At 48.2% G+C, this 22,790-nt stretch overlaps 8 protein-coding genes across 9 annotated transcripts; 5 read left to right on the plus strand and 3 right to left on the minus strand.

Moving 5' to 3' along the window:
- Positions 1-310: 310 nt before the first annotated feature.
- On the plus strand, positions 311-2,914 carry LOC120449368 (rab5 GDP/GTP exchange factor). The gene is made up of 4 exons (XM_039631800.1): positions 311-586; positions 663-866; positions 921-1,233; positions 1,309-2,914. Exons 1-4 carry the CDS (start codon positions 433-435, stop codon positions 2,726-2,728), a joined length of 2,091 nt encoding a protein of 696 aa, XP_039487734.1. The 5' UTR covers positions 311-432; the 3' UTR covers positions 2,729-2,914.
- Positions 2,915-3,054: 140 nt separating this feature from the next.
- LOC120448347 (calumenin-B) lies at positions 3,055-4,388 on the plus strand. The gene is made up of 2 exons (XM_039630311.2): positions 3,055-3,581; positions 3,712-4,388. The coding sequence occupies exons 1-2, from the start codon at positions 3,110-3,112 to the stop codon at positions 4,224-4,226; spliced, it is 987 nt and encodes a 328-aa protein (XP_039486245.1). The 5' UTR covers positions 3,055-3,109; the 3' UTR covers positions 4,227-4,388.
- An 826-nt stretch (positions 4,389-5,214) lies between these two features.
- LOC120448348 (ras-related protein Rac1) lies at positions 5,215-7,015 on the minus strand. Its single transcript, XM_039630312.1, has one exon. It carries the CDS (start codon positions 6,654-6,656, stop codon positions 6,078-6,080), a length of 579 nt encoding a protein of 192 aa, XP_039486246.1. The 5' UTR covers positions 6,657-7,015; the 3' UTR covers positions 5,215-6,077.
- Positions 7,016-7,201: 186 nt separating this feature from the next.
- On the plus strand, positions 7,202-9,177 carry LOC120450401 (acetyl-CoA acetyltransferase). Its single transcript, XM_039633397.2, has 6 exons — positions 7,202-7,414; positions 7,509-7,630; positions 7,705-7,817; positions 7,880-8,309; positions 8,370-8,555; positions 8,613-9,177. The coding sequence occupies exons 1-6, from the start codon at positions 7,372-7,374 to the stop codon at positions 8,895-8,897; spliced, it is 1,179 nt and encodes a 392-aa protein (XP_039489331.1). The 5' UTR covers positions 7,202-7,371; the 3' UTR covers positions 8,898-9,177.
- Positions 9,178-9,631: 454 nt separating this feature from the next.
- LOC120450400 (5'-nucleotidase domain-containing protein 1) lies at positions 9,632-11,559 on the minus strand. The gene has a single exon (XM_039633396.2). It carries the CDS (start codon positions 11,406-11,408, stop codon positions 9,801-9,803), a length of 1,608 nt encoding a protein of 535 aa, XP_039489330.1. The 5' UTR covers positions 11,409-11,559; the 3' UTR covers positions 9,632-9,800.
- Positions 11,560-11,796: 237 nt separating this feature from the next.
- On the plus strand, positions 11,797-16,069 carry LOC120450399 (RNA polymerase-associated protein CTR9 homolog). Its single transcript, XM_039633394.2, has 6 exons — positions 11,797-11,996; positions 12,059-12,157; positions 12,219-13,154; positions 13,214-14,050; positions 14,114-14,571; positions 14,882-16,069. The coding sequence occupies exons 1-6, from the start codon at positions 11,955-11,957 to the stop codon at positions 15,954-15,956; spliced, it is 3,447 nt and encodes a 1,148-aa protein (XP_039489328.1). The 5' UTR covers positions 11,797-11,954; the 3' UTR covers positions 15,957-16,069.
- Positions 15,974-17,460, minus strand: LOC120450402 (lipid droplet-associated hydrolase). The gene is made up of 2 exons (XM_039633398.2): positions 16,967-17,460; positions 15,974-16,907 (listed from the first exon to the last, which is right to left on the minus strand). The coding sequence occupies exons 1-2, from the start codon at positions 17,157-17,159 to the stop codon at positions 16,177-16,179; spliced, it is 924 nt and encodes a 307-aa protein (XP_039489332.1). The 5' UTR covers positions 17,160-17,460; the 3' UTR covers positions 15,974-16,176.
- A 493-nt stretch (positions 17,461-17,953) lies between these two features.
- On the plus strand, positions 17,954-22,568 carry LOC120448871 (probable E3 ubiquitin-protein ligase HERC4). 2 transcript variants are annotated; one of them, XM_039631083.1, is made up of 11 exons: positions 17,954-18,358; positions 18,432-18,609; positions 18,741-18,977; positions 19,198-19,924; positions 19,982-20,243; positions 20,302-20,625; positions 20,686-20,976; positions 21,036-21,631; positions 21,689-21,914; positions 21,970-22,083; positions 22,147-22,568. In XM_039631083.1, the coding sequence occupies exons 1-11, from the start codon at positions 18,278-18,280 to the stop codon at positions 22,297-22,299; spliced, it is 3,189 nt and encodes a 1,062-aa protein (XP_039487017.1). In that variant the 5' UTR covers positions 17,954-18,277; the 3' UTR covers positions 22,300-22,568. The 2 variants fall into 2 exon arrangements, with proteins under 2 accessions (XP_039487017.1, XP_039487018.1); XM_039631084.1 differs by having other exon boundaries at positions 18,432-18,594.
- Positions 22,569-22,790: the final 222 nt, after the last annotated feature.

Raw genomic sequence — 22,790 nt, forward strand, 5'->3', positions numbered from 1 at the left:
CCTTATATAAACAGAAATAATTACTTTGGAGCAAACAACATTGCTCTAATAATGTCATTGTTCATTTAGAAATAATTGTCGCAGTCGACCTTTGCAAACGAAAGATAACAAAGATTCTTATCAAAATTGTATAATAATTTCCCCTTCAAACCATTCAATTGTACGAAGCGATTTTATAATAAATTCCCTTTCAAAAAAGGGAAATCCCCAGTGTAGAAAGCGAACTGGTTCCATTCGATGGGCGGGTACTCAATGCCGGCGAACCAGCTCATCCCTAACTTTCTGACCGATCTGCCACCACTGAAAAAAAGACTATCTGGCAACGCCGGCAGCAGTAGAATTATTTATCTCCACAATTTAGCCACAAAAACAATACACAACAAAGGGACTCCCACAGATAAGGCGCTGTATTTCCATAGCCACACCTCCGAGATGTCGACGGCGGCGCGACCTCCGTCTTTGCGGCTGGGGCAGCAGGACCTCAAGTGCCGTTCAGGATGCGGGTTTTACGGAACCCCCCAAAACGAAGGATTGTGCTCGATGTGTTTTCGAGAAAAGTTTAATGATAAGCAGCGGAAGTTGAAGCGTAAGTCCCCCGCCTTCGAACGCATATAACTCCCAAGCCGATGCAGAGCGTTCAGTCATGAAGTGGTTCATTACAGAGAAGGCAGGCGAAACGGGCCCTGGATCCTCGTCCTCGGTCGCCACTTTGGATCGCCGATCGCCACAGCATGCACACCATCAGGGAAAGGTGGAACAGCATGTTAGAAAGCCGTTGGACAAGGAGCAGGACCACTTGGGAACCCTCCAAAAGAAGAAGTTTACCGCTGTGCTGCAAAAGACTCTGCAGGCTGGAGCCCAAAAAAGTAATATTACATAGCTGCACTACCTTTACGAGCTTATACTTACATATTCTTTAGTTACCCAACAGCGTAGTCATGTGCCCGATCCCACGGAGGGTCAGTTTCTATTGCAATTGCGGCAACTCCGCATTCCCGACGATGGCAAGCGAAAACTCAAGCTTGAAATCCAGCGTTTGGACAGCGACATTCGGAAGTATATGAACGGAAATGGCGGCAAAAACATCAACGAACTATCGGATTTGGTTCAAAATGCCTACACCAAGGTCTCAGACATTGTGCACAACGATCCCAGCTTCGAGATAGCCACCAACGAGGATCGCGATAGTGCCATCGACTTCTTTGAGAAGGTGGTGATGACGCAGAACCACAAGTGAGTTGAGTCATGCGCAACGCAGATATCAGCGGAGTTTTTATTTCTAATCTGGGGAACTCTTCTTGGTTGCAGATTTCTCTTCAGTCCATATTTCACTACGGATGAGGACAGTGACGTGAAGGTGCAGAAGCGTATACGCCAGCTGAGCTGGATTACGGCCAAGCATCTGGACTGCAGCATCGATGAGGTCAACTCGGAGGCCAGGGATCTGGTTTACAATGCTATATCCGAGTTGGTGGGCATAGATTCGTACTATTCGCCGCAGGAGAAGCTGCAGTGCACTTGGCGCTGCTGTCGGCACATCTTTGAGCTCCTGAAACGGGCAACTGGCGGACCAGCCAGTGCGGATGACTTCCTTCCCGCCCTAATATTCGTCGTGCTCAAAGCCAATCCTGTGCGCCTGCACAGCAACATCAACTTCGTTACGCGCTTTACAAACGCTTCGCGGGTGATGAGCGGCGAGAGTGGCTACTATTTTACCAATCTGTGCTCGGCCATTGCCTTCATAGAGAATCTGAATGGCGAGAGTCTGGGCATCAGCAGCGAGGAGTTCGAGGCTCTGATGTCTGGTCAGCAGCCCTACAGTACGCCCTGGGAAAGTGCCCTATTGGCCTGCGAGAGCCTTCACTTGATATCCGAGAACATGAAGCGAATGGAGATGCTGCAGAAAAGAAACGCCCTGATCAGCTCTGGAATTACTTCATTTGAAAAAGAGCTTATCGATTTCCAAAGAGAGGTGACAGAGCGAGTGGACACCGTGATTGCCAAGGCCCCACTCAATCTGCTGCCCATCAAAACACCAGCTTTTTTGATAGGTCAAGCCAGAGCTCACCTCCTCAGCGAAAGCGAGGCTGGTCATTATCAAGCAAATATGCTGCACGGTGGATCATTGACCTCCCAGTCGCTGACAGCAGTTGGTGGTTTAGCAAAGCCTACTGCGGCTTCTGAAGACACTGGATTGACTCTTAAGGACACCAGTATGAGTGCGATGGGTCGTCTGTCGCCACTTCAGCAGAATGTTCAGCCAGCCGACAACCTCTTCGCCTCTCCAATCTTCAATTACACCGCGTTTGATGCCGTCTCCCTTTTGGAGGAGCCTGTGTCCGAGGCGAACACAGACGTGCTCATGCTAGGCTCAGAGTTTCAAGGAGGCCTGACCAATATAAACTACGACTTTGACTTGTCGGACCAGAGTGGCGAAAACAGCACAGCGGATGAGTCAAAGCTGAATCTCGACGAATTCGACCCCTTGGCGCAGAAGAGCTCAGCTGTCCAGCCACCGCCGCCTTTGTCGGAGACCAGTCTGCTGGATAGTACCACGGATAGCCTTATAGATAGCGAGGTGCCGGCCACCGCTGTCCTGCTTCCATCCCCTTTGAAGCCCGAGGTATCCAACTACCGGGGCTTCTCGAATTTCGATATTCCCAGCATCTCCTGCAACACGGGGGACTTTAGTTCTCTGGGTCATGACGGCGCGGATGCTCCCAAATAATAACTTGTGCACTGAGACCCAGAATCCTGCAGCTACGCGAATGTAAATAGATATAAGTGAAATATTGTAGTTAGCCCAACGCTTCAATTCAAATGTCTGCACATATTTATTTGTACCATATTGAACTAGCTTTACGGAAAGGACGTTTAATAAATGCAACCTAACACATATGTTAAAATAAACGAACAACTAACAATAAGATTTACTCTCCAAAGGCAAGTATGGTTTTCAAAAGTCCCGCCAACTTCGCATCACTTACCCACCGATCTGGCAGCACTAGCAAAGTCACCAGAGAGTTTGTTGTTTTCGGAATATCTCAATCTCCCATGTTTTATTCTCAGTTTGCCTGTCGAACCGAACGGACGTGAGCCTCAATAAGAAATGGCTAGAACCGGAATTCAGCTGCTGCTACTTGTTGCGCTGACGGCGGCGATAAGTGGAGCAAGTGCCTCCAGCATCCCGGAAGAGGTGCCCTACAATCCGCTGGAGCACGACTCCCTGCACGCCAAGCACTTCGATGGAGGCGAGCACAATGCCCAGTTTGACCACGAAGCCTTCTTGGGCCCGGACGAGTCCAAGAAGTTCGACGGCCTAACGCCCGAGGAGAGCAGGCGGCGATTGGGCGTCATTGTGGACCGAATTGACGAGGACAAGGACGGCTTTGTCACTTTGGCGGAGCTGAAGAACTGGATCGCCTACACCCAGAAGCGCTACATCGATGAGGACGTGGGTCGTCTGTGGAAGCAGCACAACCCGGATAACAATGAGACCATCAGCTGGGATACCTATATGCTTACCGTATACGGCTTCATGGATGATCTGACCCAGGACGAGAAGGAACAGGAGGAAAACGGTGTGTAGCCAAAATCCTCTACGAGGATTTCAACCTTTATAAGATTGAGAAATACTTTTTTGATGGGCGGAAACACCCAGTTAGTTTTCTAAAAATAACCAAATTTATTATCGCTTTCGTTTCCGAACAGGAGTCAGCTACAAGAGCCTGCTGAAACGCGATCGGTACCGCTGGTCGGTGGCCGACCAGGATTTGGATGACAAGCTCACCAAGGAGGAGTTCACCGCCTTCCTGCACCCCGAGGACCATCCCACCATGAAGGGTGTGGTGCTGCTCGAGACCATTACCGATCTGGACAAGGACCACGATGGCAAGATCTCGGTGGATGAGTACATCGGCGACATGTACCGATCGACGGAAGAGGATGACGAGGAGCCCGAGTGGGTGGCCAACGAAAGGGAGGCGTTCTCCGTGCATCGCGACCTGGACAAAGATGGCTATTTGAACGAGGAGGAGGTGAAGCAGTGGATTGCGCCCCACGACTTCGATCATTCGGAGGCCGAGGCCAAGCACCTGCTGTTCGAGGCCGATTCGGACCACGATGATAAGTTAACGAAGGAGGAAATACTGGACAAGTACGACGTTTTCGTGGGCTCCCAGGCCACTGATTTCGGAGAGGCCTTGGCCCGTCACGATGAGTTCTAGAAAGCCTAGATCGAAGTGACAGATACCCAGCATCCCTGAGATTAAGATTGATCCTATGAATCTCCCATTTCGCATGCCAAATAACTTGTAAACCTTGTCTAGACCTTAAGAGCATTGAAAGTGCATTATAAACCGACTTGAATGAAGGGGCTCCCAATTGTATGGCACCACGACTAATTGATTTGAGGTGATTTGTTTAATTGAAAGGCGTCCACGTCAGCTCTTGGAGCATCAATGGCCACGTCACCGGAACGAAACCCCATCCACACACACATGCGGTCACTTGACCCCTCGTCTTTGCCCCGAGTCACAGATACGCCGCATTTGCCTGTGTAACATATGTATAAACATAAATGGTTTTCGCTGTAGCCCGATTTATTTCCAGCTGCGAGAACATTCCAAAGAGAGGGAGTGCACCGAAAAAAACTAGGAAGAGGAATCTTGATTGCCTCCGTATGTGGGACACTTGGGCTTACACCACACTTAATGTGCATCAACTATCTTTTACAAGATCATTTTAGTGTTTAGTTGCAAAATGTTTAATAAAATGCTTTTATTAATTCCACAGAAACTTGTGTAAATGTAAATTTATCTCGGTGTAGAACAAGAACTGGGAGCTCTGAGAATCGGTTATTTTGTTTCAAGCTGATTTAGATTATTTTCGGTTCTCGACTTTCGCCGAGATAAGCATATAATTCGTCTTTGGGCGTTGATAAGTCTGTCTCCGTTTTGGGTACAGTGAGCACTCGAGGGTGATATCAGCCATTGAGAAACGAAGTTTGATAAACAATGAACTCAAGAATATACAAATGCGTGGGCTATGTGAGTACGATTGCTTATGTGCCGCTGAAATCTCGGAGCAGAAGAGAGAACCATTGATGGAATCGCCTAAGCTAAAACTAGTTTCAAGCTCTTTCCCATTCATTGTTCCACAATATGCGCAAATTCTACTTGAAAGGCTGCTAAATATAGCAATAAATAAACCAAACTCCTTTTATTATGCTTTATTGATTTCCATTGAAATAGACACATTTATATAATTATCTTGGCTTCGTTCATGTTTTTGTGGCTGTGTTTCTTGAATATCTGTTGTTTTAAAATACAAAGTATTCAAAGTTGCTCAGTTTGATGCCTTTAATTCAGTACATAGTATACGAAGGACTTTTCATCTTATACATACATGTATATATATATTGATAGTTCCTGGATCTAGCAAAAGTTTAAAAAGTTGTTACTCGCCAGCGCCGTCGCTTCGATATCCAACAACATCTAAATACAAGTATGTAATAATGTAAGTGTAATTGCAATGGAACGTTTACTTTACTGACTCAATATCCTGATCCCTTCTGGAAGGACCTTCGATCAACAGGCGACATCTATGCTTTATGCTCTTTATGCGGCTATTCTCGTCCTTGTCTCACATTTTTTTAGGTTTTTCGTTTGTTTTTTTTTTTCATTTTCTTGTTTTTGGTTTTACCTCAGTTTTACAACATTAATTTTAATTACAAAAGTTATTAAATAATACAAAATACAGTTAGAGTTTACAGTTCTCCATTTCATCTAGAAACATCTCGCTTTTAACTTTTAGTTGAAATTAATGCACGGGTAAACAGAATTGGATTATGAATTACAGAACACTCGAAACGAACTCGGAAACGAAACAAAAGCAAGAGTTTGGTTTGGTTTGGGGGAATCGCCCCAAACAGAAGCGGAAATTAGTGGCAAAATTGTAACAAAGAAACTACGGATCAGCCATTTAGCCTGGCCACGCTTAGGTTACATAATGGTTTTATAGTTAATAATATTACGTTTAAACAGAGTCCGTCGGGGAACTCCAACTGTCTAACTCTTTTAGAGCAGGGCGCACTTGCGCTTGGACTTGGGCTGCAGCACGGGGCACAAAACCGATCGGATGGCCTCGTCGAAGACGGTTTTCAGACCCTTCTGCGTCAGGGCCGAGCACTCCAGATACTTGACCGCTCCGATCTCCTTGGCCATGGCCAAGCCCTGCGGATAGGTGATGGGTGCCAGCTTCTTGTCCCTCAGCTTTTCGATTGTGTTCTTGTCGTCGCGCAAATCCAGCTTAGTGCCCACCAGAATAATGGGCGTGCTGGGGCAGTGGTGGCGCACCTCCGGATACCACTTAGCCCTTACGTTCTCAAACGAGGCCGGATTCACCAGCGAGAAGCAGATGAGGAAGACATCGGTCTGGGGATAGGACAGTGGCCTAAGTCGGTCGTAGTCCTCCTGTCCGGCCGTATCCCACAAGCCCAAGTTGATGGGCTTGGCGTCCACCATCACGTTGGCCGAGTAGTTGTCGAACACGGTGGGTATATACTCGCCGGGAAAGGCATTGGTCGTGTAGCTGATTAGCAGGCAGGTCTTTCCCACGGCTCCGTCGCCCACGACGACGCACTTGATCGCCTGCATGGTGCTATTGGTGCTTCCGCGTTGGCTTCCTCGACTTTCTGGAGTGGAGTGCTTCTAGGTTTCTAGTGTTCTAGAGATCGCAGATTGCAGATTGCAGATTGCGGGGGTGCTTCTTCTTCAGTCGTTTTTGGTTCTTTTTGGGGCGGCGGCGGAGGACTGTTGCTTGCGTGGGTCCTTTTACGGGGCTATCTCTGAAACCGCGACTCCTTTTCCAGTGCCTTGGGGTCCTCGGGGCGACTGATGATCGCGCCTCACGTTCTGGGCCTCTTTAATTCGCTTTTTGTGCGTTAAATTCCCTAATTTTCTCAACAAAAAAGGTAAATTTTCTGTGTACTGCAGTGTGACCGCGGCTGGACTGTTCAAATATACCATCATATGAGATGTAAAATACTAAGAAGAATTAAAACTTTAGAGAAATGGTCACCCTGAGTTCTTAAATTAAAAACATTAAGTTTTTACCAAATTTCGAGGCTTTCTAAATTTACTTTTATTATATCCTAATTAAAAAATATATGATTCAATGGTGTTGCTGTTTATGCTTGTGATTTTCAGTGAGAGCCAGCTATTTTTGTGGGGATGGGCTCCGAAAGTGCAGATTCTGAGCTCAGACATCACCTGGTCACACTCCTGGCAGGCAATAACACAATTTCGAAAATTAGAATTTATTTGCTGCTCAATAGCCAAGTCGAAAACACCTGTTCCTTGCCCATCCAGAATGTCTGACGTGTTCATCGTGTCCGCTGCACGCACTCCCATTGGTAAGACTAAGATGAATTAGCTGAACCATTCATAAAAACCACATTCTAATTGGCAACTTTCTCTTCCTGTTTGTCCAATCTGAAAAATCAACAGGTAGCTTCAATGGTACGCTTTCTAAACTGAAGGCATCCGATCTGGGCAGCGTGGTGATCCAGGAGGTGCTCCGGCGGGCGAATGTGGAGGGCCAAGAGGTCAACGAAGTCATCTTGGGCCAGGTGGGTTCGCCCATGTCATTACTGTTTCTTTTCCAATCTTACCGATCCATTTGTTATGTAAATATCTTTGTTAGGCACTAAGCGCTGGACAGGGCCAGAATCCCGCACGCCAGGCATCGCTCAAGGCTGGTCTGCCCATTCAGGTGCCTGCTTACGGCATCAATATGCTGTGTGGTTCCGGCTTAAAGTGGGTTTGCCAGAGTTTCTCATACAATTTCATACATTTATGCCGGTATTTACCCTCTCCAGAACTGTAGCGCTGGGCTACCAGGCCATCCGCTCCGGAGATGCACAGATTGTGGTGGCAGGAGGTCAGGAGAGCATGTCCCTAGCTCCACACGTCATACATCTGCGGCAGGGCGTCAAAATGGGACCGGGCACCATGGTGGATTCGATGATCCACGACGGCCTGACCGATGCCATGGAGAACATACACATGGGCATCACCGCCGAAAATCTGGCCGAGAAATACCAAATCAGTCGCGAAGCCCAGGATGCCTATGCCGTGCAGTCGCAAAACCGAGCCGAGGAGGCCCAAAGTAAGGGCTACTTCGACAAGGAGATTGTGCCCGTGGAGATCAAGGATCGCAAGGGAACGATCACATTCAGCAAGGATGAGTACATCAAGGCGGGCAGCACCGTCGAGGGTATACAGAAGCTCAGGGCAGCCTTCAAAGAGGTAGGTCTAGGAACAATATACAAGCAGCGAGAGTTAACCCACTTTCTCCCGCTTTTTTAGGGCGGCTCTATAACCGCTGGTAATGCCTCTGGTGTCAACGACTCCGCTGCTGCAGTGCTGCTGATGTCTGGCAAGGAGGTGGCCAAGAAGGGCCTAAAGCCGCTGGCTAAGATTGTGGGCTGGACGCAGAGTGGCATTGAGCCCAAGGTGATGGGACTGGGACCAGTCACTGCTGTCGAAGCATTGGTAGCTACGCTCACATCCCTGTTCTATGCATGCTTTCTATATATTCCCATTTTTCAGCTTAAAAAGATTAACTGGAAGCGCGAGGAAGTGGATCTCTACGAGCTAAACGAAGCCTTCGCCGCCCAATCACTGGCTGTCCTACAGGACCTGCAACTGGATGCACAAAAAGTAAATGTGAATGGCGGTGCCATTGCGCTGGGCCATCCGATTGGCGCTTCAGGTGCCCGTGTCTTAGTCACGTTGCTCTATGCGCTGGAGCGCACCGGTGGCAGTCGGGGAATTGCATCGCTCTGCATCGGTGGCGGCATGGGAATCGCCCTGGCCGTGGAACGCCTCAACTAGTCTCAATTCATTGTCATTCAAGCTATTTATTGCCTTCCCTGTTTCCCACTTAAGCGTAAAGTTTATTTTTCTATCTACCATAGTATTTGCACGTACTTAAAGACGCAACCCATGCCACAAATCTACTCAATTAAAATTCATTTGATAAAACTTGCACTTTAGCGTACTTTGCGTTCGTGCCTCCACATTGTTTTTGAGGAATTGTATTGTAAACATTTTCGAAATGCGATAGCAGAAAATTATTTATAAAACATCATTTGCTATGATGATGCACAACCAATTTATTTGCTTTAGTTTCTGTTCTTACACATGCAATTATTTGTACATCGTGAACTCAATTAGCGTTTAACTGCAAGTCGGAGAAAAGTCTCAGATTTTTCAAGTGAGTCATTAAAGTATAGGCAGAGCATGATTATAAAATACGTAGGCTTACACAATTAGTAACTTATGCAGCTTAAACATTAAATTGAGCCAACGTTTAAGTTAAATAGCTTCTTAAATTCTCAGCAGTGGAAGTTAGTTGTTTATTGTGCCAATACTTTTATCGGACATTGTTGTGGACTTTGGAATAAGGCCACGAATCTCATAAATCGAAAGGTGGAAGCCTAAAATATAATACAGTGCACATATTACGAACGAATTGGCTATTGACATGACAATTTGTTAAAGGGGACTAAAATAGTTATAAGCCTAAGTGTGGTAAACCTTATTGCTATGGAGTACACTGTAGAGGCTAAATTGAACAATTCAGAGTCTCGCGTGTTTTATTGCTATAATCAAATACAATGGTTTGTACGTAAGAATTTTAAAGACGCTTCCACTGATAGAAGCGTTATCGGATTTACCGCGCCTCGGGATCGCAGGTCGTTTATTGTCTCCAGGAAGAAGATGATAGCTGAGCGCTTATCCACGCCAGCAGCTCTTCAGCTGTACAGTCTCCAGCTCCTTGGGCAACCGCGGACTGAAGCCATACGGATTATGGCAAACGATTCGCTTGTCCGGCGCAGTCTGCGCCACTTCCTCCACTGAGGGCACACACAACTGGGCATAGCTGCTAATGAAGCTGGACCACAGAGTGGGTGTGGAGTCCAGAGCAAAGTACGGGCCCCACAGCTGGGAGTCCAACTCGGCAGCATACGGATACTTACCATCCTCAATGAGCAGCTCCTCAGCTATGGCCACGGCATCAAAGTCGCGGTGTTTGACCGGGGTATAAACATCCTGGATAATGTTATCACCGAAATACAGTGCCTTGGCTTCTGACGGCTCCTTCTGAAGCAATCCAGCCATGGCAGCGTGCAGCTGGTGCCAATTGCCCTGGGAGTAGACCTCGCCCGCCTTTATGTCCTTAATCTCTTGCGGCAGTTCCGCCAGTTTCCCCACATCCACCTGCATGAACGGACGCTGCATGGTAAAGAAGCCCGGTTTCTTGGCGTAGGTCACCACGAAATCAAAGTGTTTGCGCCAGTCCTTGCCCAGCGCCTGCGTGGCCGTCAAGTTGGCAAAGTCCACGTTGGAGCCAGTGAGCAAAAAGAGCTTCTTGCCGGACTTTCGCAGTTCCCCAAGCCAGTTCATCACGCTAGGGTCCGTTCTGAGCACAAATCTCTCGGGTTCCGCTCGCATGCTCTTGAAGTAGAGACTCTTGTCGTTGGGGAAGTGCTCCCGGCTATAGATGTTCATCAGGCCCGCCTGCACATCTTGCCAGACCTGATACTCCTCTCCTGCCGATGGCTTCTTTTTCCTATCGACCTGATCCACCGCCTGGGCAAAGACCAAAGCACTGGGCATATCGAAATAATCCAAGAGCGAGCGCATTTGCGTCGAGGCGGCGCCATTCCAAGTGGACAGGGGATCCCTGTAAAAGGCAGTGGTGATTTCCCACCTTCGATCTCGACCGTAGATGGCTAGAACTTCTGTGTCGCTGAGTAGACGGGTGCCGTGTGTGGCTCGCAGGATCTGGGCCTCGCTGCTCAGCTTCAGGACATTGCCACGCGGTCCGTCCAGGAACAGGCCCTTCTGCAGGAAATCCAAGTTGAGCGGTTGGGAGAGTAGATCGCTGTCATAGCCCTTCTGCTCTACGAGGAACTGCTTGAGGACGTGATAGATCAGCGCAGACATCTCGTGGAGATTGTAGCGCAAAAGGGTGCCATCCAGATCGAAGCCCACTATGTCGTAGTCCTTGAGCAGCAGCTCCTTGTGATAGGAAGTCATGATGGTGCTGGCCGAATACCTCGAGTTTCCCGCTGCAGAGTTGTGGAAGCGCCTGGTTGTCTGCTGCTGATCCGTCACTTCACGTGTTGCTCTTCCCACCGCTGCCGGCGCTGTTCTGCCGCCCAGCGTCGTTGAATTTTGCGCCAATTTGCCGAGATTGCGTAACAGGAGACGAACATCTGTTTGGGCCTGTTTGTGTACGTTTGTTTTTGTTTTCGTTTTCGTCGAGGTGGCCAGGCGAATGGAGAGGACTGGGGTGGAAAAGGCGCCCACGGCGACCGTTCTGCCCAGGGCCAGCATCTTATCTTATCGACTAGCACATCTCACTTGTCCGAAGCGCGATCTAAATTTAAAACTAAACCGAAATTCACTATCTTTCAGGTGGTTCTGACAAATTCATTTTCCATCTATAAATGATGTCTACAACTGGCAGAGCTGCCAACCATTTTGAGTAGAGCAGTACTGAGTCACTTGCTAGCCAATAATAGCTAGATTTATCTGGGTACAAGCTAGTTAGTGCATGTTGAATATGCACAGTGTTGCTATCTTAAATCTATCTGTACTGTACTATTTTTTGCAAAAAGCAAAAATTGTGGTATTTCAGAACTTTCAAGCTCAAATGTTGATGTTGCCATCGCTGCCAATGACAAACAATCGTTATCGAACCCGATAGCAGCAGAAGTATCGTTGGCGCAATCGACTCTTGTGCCTTCCCTAACAAGCGTACCGGAATGGAAAATATATAGTTTTTTGCACATTTTGCCAATTTCTGCAAATTTTCACAAGTTTTCGGGCCAGTAAACCGTTTTTTACCGCTTAGTTTGTTGGCTCAAGGCCTCAGCAACCATGTCCAACTGCATAGAGATCCCTTTGCAGGACACCGATGAGGTGAGCATCGATCTGAAAGATTCCGGTTTCAAGTGATTAATCTCCCTATTTACCCAATGTAGGTGATCGAGGTGGACCCAGATCAACTGCCCGACTGTCCAGAGGTGTTGAGCATTCTCAAGCAGGAGCGGGCGCCCCTGCACGTTTGGGTCAATGTGGCGGTAAGTTGAAATACTGCATACAATGCATTTAGTATGTTCCACATGGCTACGTCTATTCCAGCTGGCCTACTACAAGCAAAAGAAGACGGAGGACTTTGTCACGCTGCTGGAGGAGTCGCGCAGCGATGACGCCACCAAGGAGTACCGTGACTCGGACAAGGACCTCATGCGCGCCCTGGACATGCTCGCTGCCCACTATGTCCAGGAGGCGTATCGGGAAAAGTCCAAGGACAAGAAACGAGAGCTCTTCATGAAGGCCACCAACCTGTACACCAGCGCCGACAAGATTATCATGTACGACCAGAGCCATCTGTTGGGCAGGGCCTACTTCTGTCTGCTGGAGGGCGACAAGATGGACCAGGCGGATGCCCAGTTCAACTTTGTGCTCAACCAGTCCCCCTCGAATATTCCCTCGCTGCTGGGAAAGGCCTGCATCGCGTTCAATCGCAAGGATTACCGTGGGGCTATGGCCTTCTACAAGAAGGCCTTGCGTACGAATCCAAACTGTCCGGCGAACGTGAGAATCGGCATGGCCCACTGCTTTCTAAAGATGGGTAATCCCGAGAAGGCGAAACTAGCCTTTGAACGAGCGCTCCAGCTGGATCAGCAGTGTGTGGGCGCTTTGATTGGCCTGGCCGTTCTCAAGCTAAATCAACTTGAGCCCGAGTCCAATAAGTTGGGTGTCCAGATGCTCTCCAAGGCATACACCATCGACAATGCCAATCCCATGGTGCTCAATCACCTGGCCAATCACTTCTTCTTCAAGAAAGACTACCAGAAAGTTCACCACCTGGCGCTGCACGCCTTCCACAACACTGAGAACGAGGCGATGAGAGCCGAAAGCTGTTACCAGCTGGCCAGAAGCTTCCATGCCCAGAGCGACTACGATCAGGCCTTCCAGTACTATTACCAATCCACTCAGATTGCGCCAGCTAACTTCGTGCTGCCCCATTACGGACTGGGCCAGATGTATATATATCGAGGAGATACCGAAAATGTGAGTTGTACAAACTTTTTATCGAACCTTTTAATTACCAACTTTGTGACCACTTCTAGGCCGCTCAGTGTTTCGAGAAGGTGCTAAAAATCCAGCCAGGCAACTACGAGACCATGAAGATTCTTGGATCCCTGTACGCGCACTCCAATTCGCAAACCAAGCGGGACATGGCAAAGACTCACCTCAAGAAGGTCACCGAACAATTTCCCGAGGACATTGAAGCCTGGATAGAACTGGCCCAAATCCTGGAGCAGAACGACCTGCAGGCCTCGCTGAATGCTTACGGCACCGCTTCTAGTATTCTTCGGGACAAAGCCAAGTACGAGATACCCGCTGAGATTCAAAACAACGTGGCTTCTCTGCACTACCGCTTAGGCAACTTAAAGATGGCAAAGGACACCCTGGAGTCGGCACTGAAGCATGCGACGTCTGAGATGGACAAGGATGTAAAATACTATGAGTCCATTCAGGTCACCATGAAGTACAATCTGGCCCGTCTTAACGAGGCAATGAGTAGCTACGATGTGGCCGACAAGCTGTACAAGGAGATCCTCAAGGAGCATCCCAACTACATTGACTGCTACTTGCGACTGGGTTGCATGGCAAGGGACAAGGGTTTGATTTTCGTGGCTTCCGATTTCTTCAAGGACGCGCTGAACATCAACAACGACAATCCAGATGCGAGATCCCTGCTAGGAAACCTTCATTTGGCCAAGATGCAGTTCGCTTTGGGACAGAAGAACTTCGAAACGATCCTCAAGAATCCGGCCACATCTACAGATGCCTACTCACTGATTGCTCTGGGCAACTTTTCATTGCAAACACTGCATCAGCCGAGTAGAGATAAGGAGAAGGAAAGGAAGCATCAGGAGAAGGCTTTGGCCATATTCAAACAGGTGGGACTGTTTGAAATAGATAAATTATATCTTAAGTTGTAACGAAACGAATTCGCTTTCCAGGTCCTTCGCAATGATCCCAGAAATATTTGGGCCACCAATGGAATTGGTGCCGTGCTGGCCCATAAAGGATGTGTCATCGAGGCGCGTGATATCTTCGCCCAGGTGCGCGAAGCCACCGCCGACTTTTGCGACGTGTGGCTAAACATTGCGCACGTTTATGTCGAACAGAAGCAGTACATCAGCGCCATTCAGATGTACGAGAACTGCATGAAGAAGTTCTACAAACACAACAACGTCGAGGTGATGCAATATCTGGCAAGAGCATATCTTCGGGCCAACAAACTGGTCGAGGCCAAGGCAGTGCTACTTAAGGCCCGTCGAGTTGCTCCCCAGGACACAGTTTTACTCTTCAATATAGCAGTGGTCCTCTCACGTTTGGCCATGGCCATTCTCAAGGATGAGAAGTCTACTCTGGAAGTTGTGCTGCAGGCTGTCCACGAACTGGAGCTGGCTCAAAAGTAAGTGGTAACAAAAATCTCTTAAGATAACACTGCTGAAGGCCTTGCTCTCTTCAAATATTTTGAAGTGGTTATTAGTCGTTATTACCAATTTGAATTTACGTATTGAAATGCTGAAGTCCAGCGACATCGAGTTAATAGTATTATAGCTTATCAGAAAGAGATTAATGCAAAGAAATCATCATGAACAGCTAAACGGTAGATTGGATTAGATTACCTAATAACTTCCTTGTTAAATGACCCTAAATATGTTTTATGTCTCATAAGTTAGCTAAATATCTCATTCAAAACCCTCTTTAATCTTTCATAGATACTTCCAATACCTGTCCGTGCACGGGGATAAGAATCGCTTCAACATCGAGGTGGCTGGTATTGAGGCAAACACCTGCCAGGATCTGCTCTCCCAGGCCCAGTACCATGTGGGCCGTGCGCGTCGCATCGACGAGGAAGAGCGCTCGTTGCGCCGAAAGCAGGAGGAGGAGCGCGAGGCCTTTAAAATTAAGGTGGCGGAGCAGCGCAAGCGGCGGGAGGAGGAGGCCAAGACCTCCAGGGACCAGTTGTTAGCCAAGCGGCAGGAGTACGTGGAGAAGACTAAAAACATGCTCATCATTGCGGACTCTGCACCAGAAAAGGATCGCAAAAAGGGAGGTGGACGAGCTCGTAAGGATGACTATATCTCCGGCACCGATAGCGATAACGATGGACCTCGCCGTGAGGGAGAACGTCCCTCAAAGAAGAAGAGCAAGGCGGAACGCAAAAAGGGCAGCGGTCGCAAGCGCAAGACGGAAAAATACGAGAGCGACAGCGAGGAGGAGCCGCGGGCCAGTGGAAAGTCTGGAAAGAAGAAGGGCAAGAAGCCAAAGCCGGTTAAGGAATCCAAGGAGAAACTATCCGCTAAGCAGCGCCTCAAGGTGCTGTCCAAGGAGACGATCTCCACCAGCGAATCCGAATCTGACGGCAAGCGCAGCAAAAGCAGAAGCAGGAGTCGCAATCGTAGTGGTAGCCGGAGTGGCAGTGGATCTGGAAGCGGGAGTGATCGCGAGGCCAGCCGCAAGCGCAGCAGGAGCAGAAGTGGCTCTGGAAGTGGAAGCGACAGTGATGGAGCTACCAAGCGCAAGCGCGTCAAGAATCGCATCGAATCTGGCGGGGAATCGGATAGATCTGGGTCCCGTGCTCGCTCCAAGTCGAGTTCCCGTTCCAGATCTCGCTCCAAATCCGGATCTCGATCTAGGTCTCGCTCCAAGTCGGGATCCCGTTCGAGATCGCGCTCAAAGTCTGGTTCCCGCTCAAGATCGCGATCCCCGTCGGGTTCAAGATCCCGCTCTCGCTCTGGCAGCCGATCCAAGTCGGGGTCCCGCAGCAGATCAGGATCTCCGGAAAAATAAGGCACCACTCAAGCGTGTTAAATCACTTTTGACTATATTTAGAGTTTCCTTCGAGAGCTGCGAAAAGATACTAATAAAAACATTCTAATTGCCACACAAAGGCAGTGGAGTAATTGCTATGGGTTTGCTGTTCAACCCTAATCCGGATTACAATTCTGTTCGTATGGGTGGATTAGGAACTGGACAGGGCTGATTGTCTGGGCTAGGACAATAATCGATCTCAACCCCGTCTATGCTGCTGGATCATATCTTTTACGATTACAGCCATAGGCTTCGAGTGCCGCAGAACGAAGGCGTGGGCGATCTTCTTGGTGTCCAGCTGGGCGTCAACCTTGGGATAGTCTTTTTTGAGCTGCTCGTAATAAGAGACCGGTACCCATCCGTCGGTGGTGCCATAGTAAAACTTAAGGATGTCCAGGTTCTGCTCTACAATCTCCCTTTGAATGCCGCGAACCCTGGCCATCTCGTCGTCGGCCAGGAAGACCACCTTCTCCGCTACCGATGGCTTGGAGTACTTCAAGGCGGTTCCCAGAAACTGTCGTGGAATGGAGAAGATCAAGAAGTAGATCTGTATCAGCATCAGGCGCAGCCACACGGGCAGGAAGTTGAAGAAGCTGAAGAAGATGTAGCCAAACACCGAGTACAGGGGCATGGCGACCTTGGTGAACACCCAGCCATTGGGCGATTCCATCATCCGCTCGACGGTGGGGAACAGCATATAGCACTTTTGGATGCGGTTCCGTATCCGCTCGTTTTCCAGCAGCTGCAGAATCATCCACGCGCCGATGGAGTGCCCAATCAAGTGGATTTTAACATCACTCGGCACGTACTTCTCGATGAAGGCGATTTTATGGCGGATTTGTCCGTCCAAATTGAAGAGCTCCTCGTTGCCGCTAAGTTGGGGAACCTCCCGAATACTGGCTTCAGGTGGATCATCATGGCCAGCATGCCCTGGTGGGAATATCAAAGGTGCTATTACCGACTCATTGTGGAAATGCCAGCGCACTCACCTATCACCCAAACTGGAAGATCGCCCAGTTCCTTTTGCAAAGTGCCCGCAAACTCTGTATAAAAACCTGGCAAACCGGGATTGCCGGTTATGCAGATGACAATCTCCTTCTCGGTTATGGTCTCCTCAATCCACCTGCCCCAGGTGAAGATGTGGGTGGGAATGGAGTTGATGTTGACGTAGGCTTCCTGCATATTTTCCGCTGCTGTTGGCGTGGCAAACTGCGGAGAAAATCAATCGGCACCTGTGCTGATCCCACTTTTTCACACGCGATGAGTTGTCCAATCCCCGTGGCAACCGGTTTTCCTTTGTCCAATCACCTCGGCTGCAGCCTTTTTCGAGTTTCAAATCTTTTGGATTGGCGCGGCTTATCCAGGGTTGATAGCTCTGATAAACAGTATGCTATCTATGATGTGATTCGACCAATTGTTTCCAGCAAAAATGACCAAAGGTCAGCAGTTCAGCGGCTTAAAAACGGCTGTTATAGAAACCAGGGCGGCAAGCTATGCCATAATCATGTGTTTTATATTGGCGGATATTTACCCTGATTACGATTGTTCAGAGTGGTTCATTTTGTTTAAAAATAATTAAAACATAGTGCATAAGCATTAACAAAAAAAAATGGTGACACAAAATAGCAATGCTCAATCCATTAATATTTTTTACATTACTAAAAGCGTTCACTCATTTCCCTATCTAATTCAAATACTCTGAATACCTTTAGTTAGCAATTTTGATAATTACCACAAATCTATAACGAAAATTTATTTGTAAAACGCGAGTTGCTTCACTTTTCGGAAACGGATTTTGTAAGGTAAAGTTAATTATTTATAACAAAGGATTGATCTTCATGTTCAGCATAAGCTCTTGAGAGTTCAACGATCTAAAAACATTTAAGAGCGGATCTTAAAAATTCGCAAGCTATGCAGCCCTAGCTTTAATCCATTTGCAGAGCTGCCAACGTGGGCAAAGTGGCTTTTGCCAAACAGTTGGCATCGCCACCATTATTTGTTGGTTTTTTGTTGCTGGTTTTTGAGTTTTTATATTTTATGTTTCTAGAACAATAATGAAGGCATAAATTTCAGTAGAAGGGCATTTTAGGTTAACTACCAACAGCAATAAGATTCAGAATTATATCCAGTTTGGGAGTACGCACACATCGACAGCTTGACGAGGCATGTGCCGAGCAATCGGAATCGCGAGCAAGTGGACACAAAAGAATGCAGCAAACAATTGGGGACATTCTCGAAAATTCTCGTAGCACCAATAAGTGAATAACTATACCCATCACTATACTGCCGGATACGGAGAAATGGCATCTGGCAAAGAGCTTTATTGCTGGGGGAGCACATCGCATGGTCAATTGGGACTCGGCGGAATCGAGGATGAACAGGTGCGTAGATAGATAAATTCCTGGTATAGGCCCACTGAGATTAATTTGGTGTAACTTTGATTCCCACTGGCAGATCCTCACACCCAGTCAGATACCCTGGACACCGGACACCGCTGTACAGCAGGTTGCCTGTGGACACCGGCACACCCTCTTTCTGACCGCCAATGGAAAAGTATACGCTTGCGGGAGCAACGACCACTCCCAACTGGGACACGATCTGCCCACCAAAAGGCCACGTATGTCGCCATTTCGTATGTAATCTTCATTTATCGTCTTGTCTATCCACTCTCCACTAACTCCACCTCATTACCAAACTCACCAACTGCCACTGGTGTGAATCGAGTCTAAAACCCGCACTCATCTTCCGGCCGACTTTTTGCAGTGCTTATCCCGGAACTGCAAGATTACGTGGTCATCCAGATCTCCTGCGGCAGCCGCCACTCATTGGCGCTTTCCGAGTGGGGCCAGGTATTGAGCTGGGGCGACAACGACTGCGGCCAGCTAGGACATGCCACCGACAAGGAGATCGTGCAGCTGCCCAAGGTTGTGCGGCAACTGGTGTCCAAGACGGTGGTGCAGATCGCCTGTGGCAACAATCACAGCCTGGCACTGACCAGTTGTAAGTATGGAGTGGAAACTATTGTTTCCATTGACCTAATACAAAAATCAAAAACTCAATTAAATATGACTAATACCCACCGGAAACATGATAAGATAATACGTTTCATAAAATAATATTTCACTAGTTTATTGTATTCTTAATTACCCATATATGTATGCAGTTCACAGAACATTTAGAAAACGCTACCTTCCACTAACAAAGTCCTTTACGCTTCTAGGTGGCGAGCTGTATTCGTGGGGTTCCAACATCTACGGCCAGCTGGGCGTGAACTCCCCCAAGGATCTGACACACTGCAACTATCCCCTTCGGCTAACCACGCTGCTGGGAATTCCGCTGGCCGCGATTGCCTGCGGAGGCAATCACTCGTTCCTCATCTCCAAGTCCGGTGCGGTGTTCGGATGGGGCAGGAACAACTGTGGCCAGCTTGGACTGAATGATGAAACGAACCGCGCCTATCCCACACAGCTGAAAACGCTGCGCACCCTGGGCGTTCGATTTGTGGCCTGCGGCGATGAGTTCTCCGTTTTTCTGACCAACGAGGGAGGAGTGTTTACCTGTGGAGCTGGCGCTTACGGGCAGTTGGGACATGGCTTTAGCTCGAATGAGATGCTGCCGCGAATGGTAATGGAGCTAATGGGCAGCACCATCACTCAGGTGGCCTGTGGCAATCGCCACACTCTCGCGCTCGTTCCATCGCGCGGCAGGGTTTATGCCTTCGGCTTGGGTAGCTCTGGGCAGCTGGGCACGAGGAGTACCAAGAGCTTGATGCTGCCGCAGGTGGTCATCGGTCCTTGGGTGTCGCCCAGCGGATCAGCCCTGTTGCAATCCAACGATGCAAAGGTCTCGGTGGTCATCCGGCAGATTTTCTCAGGTGGGGATCAGTCAATTGTGACCACAACATTGTTTATGGAGAAGGTGCCGCCCGAGGATTTCAGAATCTACAAGTAATTATAAAAGCGAGTTACTTTGGTAAAAACATATTGATTATATTTACTTTACAGCCCCAAATCCCAGATCCTTGCCCTAACAGCAGAAGTCACTAAGCAGTGCGCTCAGTTCAAGCAAGGCGGTCAAAGCGACATGGATCTCCTCAGCTCTATTGAACTGATATTCAAGAGTCAGGCCTGTTGGAATGGTTCCTTCCTGTTGGATCACGACAGACACTTTGGATGCTCGGTTCGCAACCACGGATTGGATCTCAACGCAGCCCAATTGGCATTCGACAATCTGCGCGTTGTGGAAAACGAAAGCATTAAGCAGGTGGTAAGTATTCGCCATTACCATTAACATTGGTATCTCGTTAATCCCTTTATTGTTTCAGATCTGGGACAATATAACCAAGGAGCTAGTTGGTTCTTTGGTGAGCTCACCGGCGGATGTGGAGAGCATGCGATTATATCTTCTACTACCACTTTACCACGAGTTCGTCAACTCCAAGCACTACAAGTCACTGCAGGTTCCGTTTGCCAATGCCATATTTAAGCTAACAGAGAACCCACGAAAAGTGCTGATCAAGTGGCTGGCCCAAACTCCGGCTGAATACTTTGAGCGCCTTGTCCAGAACTGCTTGCATGTTGTCGTCCATATTGTTAGTTTCAAAATGGGCTTGGCTGCCATTAGTCCCAGCGTGGAAAGACGTCAAAGGGTAATTACGTTTAAAAATAGTGTCATAGAAGTACTAATCAATTTTCTATTCATAATTTAGCTCCTGCCATATAACACTGAGCTCGAGGTCATTCTTAAACTGATGCAAACGCTCTGCCAAATCAACAACTCGCGTGATGATCGCCTAAACTATCAAAGCTTTTACTGGCCCGACCTTTCGGATTATGCAGACGTGCAGCAGGAGTTCGTGAAATGGATCATGGTCGACACTGCCAGCGAATTCAACATTTGCAATTATTCATTCATTTTCGACCAGTCTGCTAAGACAGCGTTGCTCCAAGCGGATCAGGCGGTGCAGATGCACTCTGCCATGGCCAATGCGGCTACCATGGTGGGTTAATGACGCCCGGAACTGTTTTATGGGTTTATACATACTTTTTTACCCATCAGGCATTCAGCCTTGTTAACTACGGGATGCACATCTCGCAGTTCATCGTGCTTAACGTGACGCGGGACAATCTGGTGCAGGATTCCCTTCGCGAGTTGCAGCGTTACTCGCAAAGTGATCTCAAGAAGCCGCTGAAAATCAAGTTCCATGGCGAAGAGGCGGAGGATGCGGGTGGCGTGCGCAAAGAGTTCTTCATGTTGCTGCTGAAGGATCTCCTCGATCCCAAGTACGGTATGTTCAAGGAGTACGAGGAGTCGCGCCTGCTCTGGTTTGCAGATCTCACCTTCGAGACGGAGAACATGTACTTCCTAATTGGCGTCCTCTGCGGTCTGGCCATCTATAACTTTACCATCATCAACTTGCCATTTCCACTGGTTCTGTACAAAAAGCTGCTGGGCAAGCCAGTGGATCTCAGTGATCTCCGCCAGCTTTCCCCTCCGGAGGCCAACTCCATGCAATCTCTGCTCGACTACCAGGGCGAGGATTTTAAGGATGTTTTCGATCTGACTTTTGAGATATCGCGGGATGTATTTGGCGAGGCGGAGACGAAGTGCCTTAAGCCCAACGGCAATGAGATAGCCGTAACCCAGGAAAACAAGTGAGTGTAGTAACCATTTATATTGAGACAACCGTGATATTAAGAATACCATTTTAGGAAGGAGTTTGTGGATCTGTACGTTGACTTTGTGTTCAACAAGTCCGTCGAGCTGCATTACACTGCGTTTCACAAGGGCTTTATGAAGGTCTGCTCTGGCCGAGTGATTCACATATTCCAGCCGGAGGAGCTGATGGCCGTAGTGGTGGGCAACGAGGACTACGACTGGCAGGCGCTGCAAGACAACTGCGAGTACCGTGAGGGCTACACTTCGGGCGATGATACAGTGAGTTGTAAACTAAGAATCATCTTCCTAGGCTTTATCCTTGTAACTACCGCAGATCAAATGGTTCTGGGAGGTCATTCATGATCTGTCCGAGGCGGAAAAGAAGAGTTTCCTGCTCTATTTAACTGGCAGCGATCGCATTCCCATCCAGGGCATGAAGGCCCTTAAAGTAAGTTGTCAGCTGTTACCTAAACTGCGAACTGCGCTCTAAAAAGTACCAATTCCGATTCAGCTCACCATTCAACCCACCCCGGACGAACGTTTCCTGCCCGTGGCCCACACCTGCTTCAATATGCTGGACCTGCCGCGCTACAAGACCAAGGAGCGCCTCAAGTTCAAGCTATTGCAGGCCATCCAGCAGACGCAGGGCTTCAGCCTGGTCTGATTCGGACCCCTTTCCACATCGACTTCTTACTACAGGTATTTTCCGAAGCTTACGTTTCGGATTTTTTCGCATTTTTGGATGGAAGAATGGCTGCTTTCAAAGACAACCCACACTTGGTACACACATTTATCAGCGATCAAATCAGCAAGTACAATGTTGTGTTATAGCTTTAAACTGTAGACTAGTTATTAATATTGCATTGTTATGGAGAGGAAGGAAGTCAAGGAGGTAAAATAAAGATGGTGCATCAGTCTGAGAACGAAAACAAATGTCTGTAGTTCCATGTAACTTACGTTTAAGCTATTTTTTTAATAAAAGACATTTGGAAATATGTTTATTGTTATTGATTGGACTAACGGTTATGTTTTAAGCCCGATAACGATAACTTCTCAATCAAGAGCTTCTGGCGAGAAAGGGGCCGAGTTGGCAGCACTGGCGGCCGCACAGCTGAGCCCGAAATGTGGCGGCAAATCGAAGCCGTCGAAGTCAGT

Source organism: Drosophila santomea, chromosome 3L (assembly GCF_016746245.2).
Source record: "Drosophila santomea strain STO CAGO 1482 chromosome 3L, Prin_Dsan_1.1, whole genome shotgun sequence".
In the NCBI taxonomy this organism is placed as follows: Eukaryota; Metazoa; Arthropoda; class Insecta; order Diptera; family Drosophilidae; genus Drosophila; species Drosophila santomea.

What these genes read in the sequence shown, in the direction of transcription:
- LOC120449368 (XM_039631800.1), top strand. Translation starts at nt 433, where the DNA reads ATGTCGACGGCGGCGCGACCTCCGTCTTTGCGGCTGGGGCAGCAGGAC. An exon ending in GCAGGCTGGAGCCCAAAAAA is followed by an intron (nt 867 to 920) that starts GTAATATTACAT and finishes CATATTCTTTAG; the next exon opens with TTACCCAACAGCGTAGTCAT. An exon ending in GTGATGACGCAGAACCACAA is followed by an intron (nt 1,234 to 1,308) that starts GTGAGTTGAGTC and finishes TCTTGGTTGCAG; the next exon opens with ATTTCTCTTCAGTCCATATT.
- LOC120448347 (XM_039630311.2), top strand. Translation starts at nt 3,110, where the DNA reads ATGGCTAGAACCGGAATTCAGCTGCTGCTACTTGTTGCGCTGACGGCG. An exon ending in GAAGGAACAGGAGGAAAACG is followed by an intron (nt 3,582 to 3,711) that starts GTGTGTAGCCAA and finishes GTTTCCGAACAG; the next exon opens with GAGTCAGCTACAAGAGCCTG.
- LOC120448348 (XM_039630312.1), bottom strand. Translation starts at nt 6,656, where the DNA reads ATGCAGGCGATCAAGTGCGTCGTCGTGGGCGACGGAGCCGTGGGAAAG.
- LOC120450401 (XM_039633397.2), top strand. Translation starts at nt 7,372, where the DNA reads ATGTCTGACGTGTTCATCGTGTCCGCTGCACGCACTCCCATTG. An exon ending in ACGAAGTCATCTTGGGCCAG is followed by an intron (nt 7,631 to 7,704) that starts GTGGGTTCGCCC and finishes TATCTTTGTTAG; the next exon opens with GCACTAAGCGCTGGACAGGG. An exon ending in TCACTGCTGTCGAAGCATTG is followed by an intron (nt 8,556 to 8,612) that starts GTAGCTACGCTC and finishes CCCATTTTTCAG; the next exon opens with CTTAAAAAGATTAACTGGAA.
- LOC120450400 (XM_039633396.2), bottom strand. Translation starts at nt 11,408, where the DNA reads ATGCTGGCCCTGGGCAGAACGGTCGCCGTGGGCGCCTTTTCCACCCCA.
- LOC120450399 (XM_039633394.2), top strand. Translation starts at nt 11,955, where the DNA reads ATGTCCAACTGCATAGAGATCCCTTTGCAGGACACCGATGAG. An exon ending in ACGTTTGGGTCAATGTGGCG is followed by an intron (nt 12,158 to 12,218) that starts GTAAGTTGAAAT and finishes CGTCTATTCCAG; the next exon opens with CTGGCCTACTACAAGCAAAA. An exon ending in GAACTGGAGCTGGCTCAAAA is followed by an intron (nt 14,572 to 14,881) that starts GTAAGTGGTAAC and finishes AATCTTTCATAG; the next exon opens with ATACTTCCAATACCTGTCCG.
- LOC120450402 (XM_039633398.2), bottom strand. Translation starts at nt 17,159, where the DNA reads ATGCAGGAAGCCTACGTCAACATCAACTCCATTCCCACCCACATCTTC. An exon ending in TCTTCCAGTTTGGGTGATAG is followed by an intron (nt 16,908 to 16,966) that starts GTGAGTGCGCTG and finishes TATTCCCACCAG; the next exon opens with GGCATGCTGGCCATGATGAT.
- LOC120448871 (XM_039631083.1), top strand. Translation starts at nt 18,278, where the DNA reads ATGGCATCTGGCAAAGAGCTTTATTGCTGGGGGAGCACATCGCATGGT. An exon ending in GAGGATTTCAGAATCTACAA is followed by an intron (nt 19,925 to 19,981) that starts GTAATTATAAAA and finishes TTTACTTTACAG; the next exon opens with CCCCAAATCCCAGATCCTTG. An exon ending in TGGCCAATGCGGCTACCATG is followed by an intron (nt 20,977 to 21,035) that starts GTGGGTTAATGA and finishes TTTACCCATCAG; the next exon opens with GCATTCAGCCTTGTTAACTA.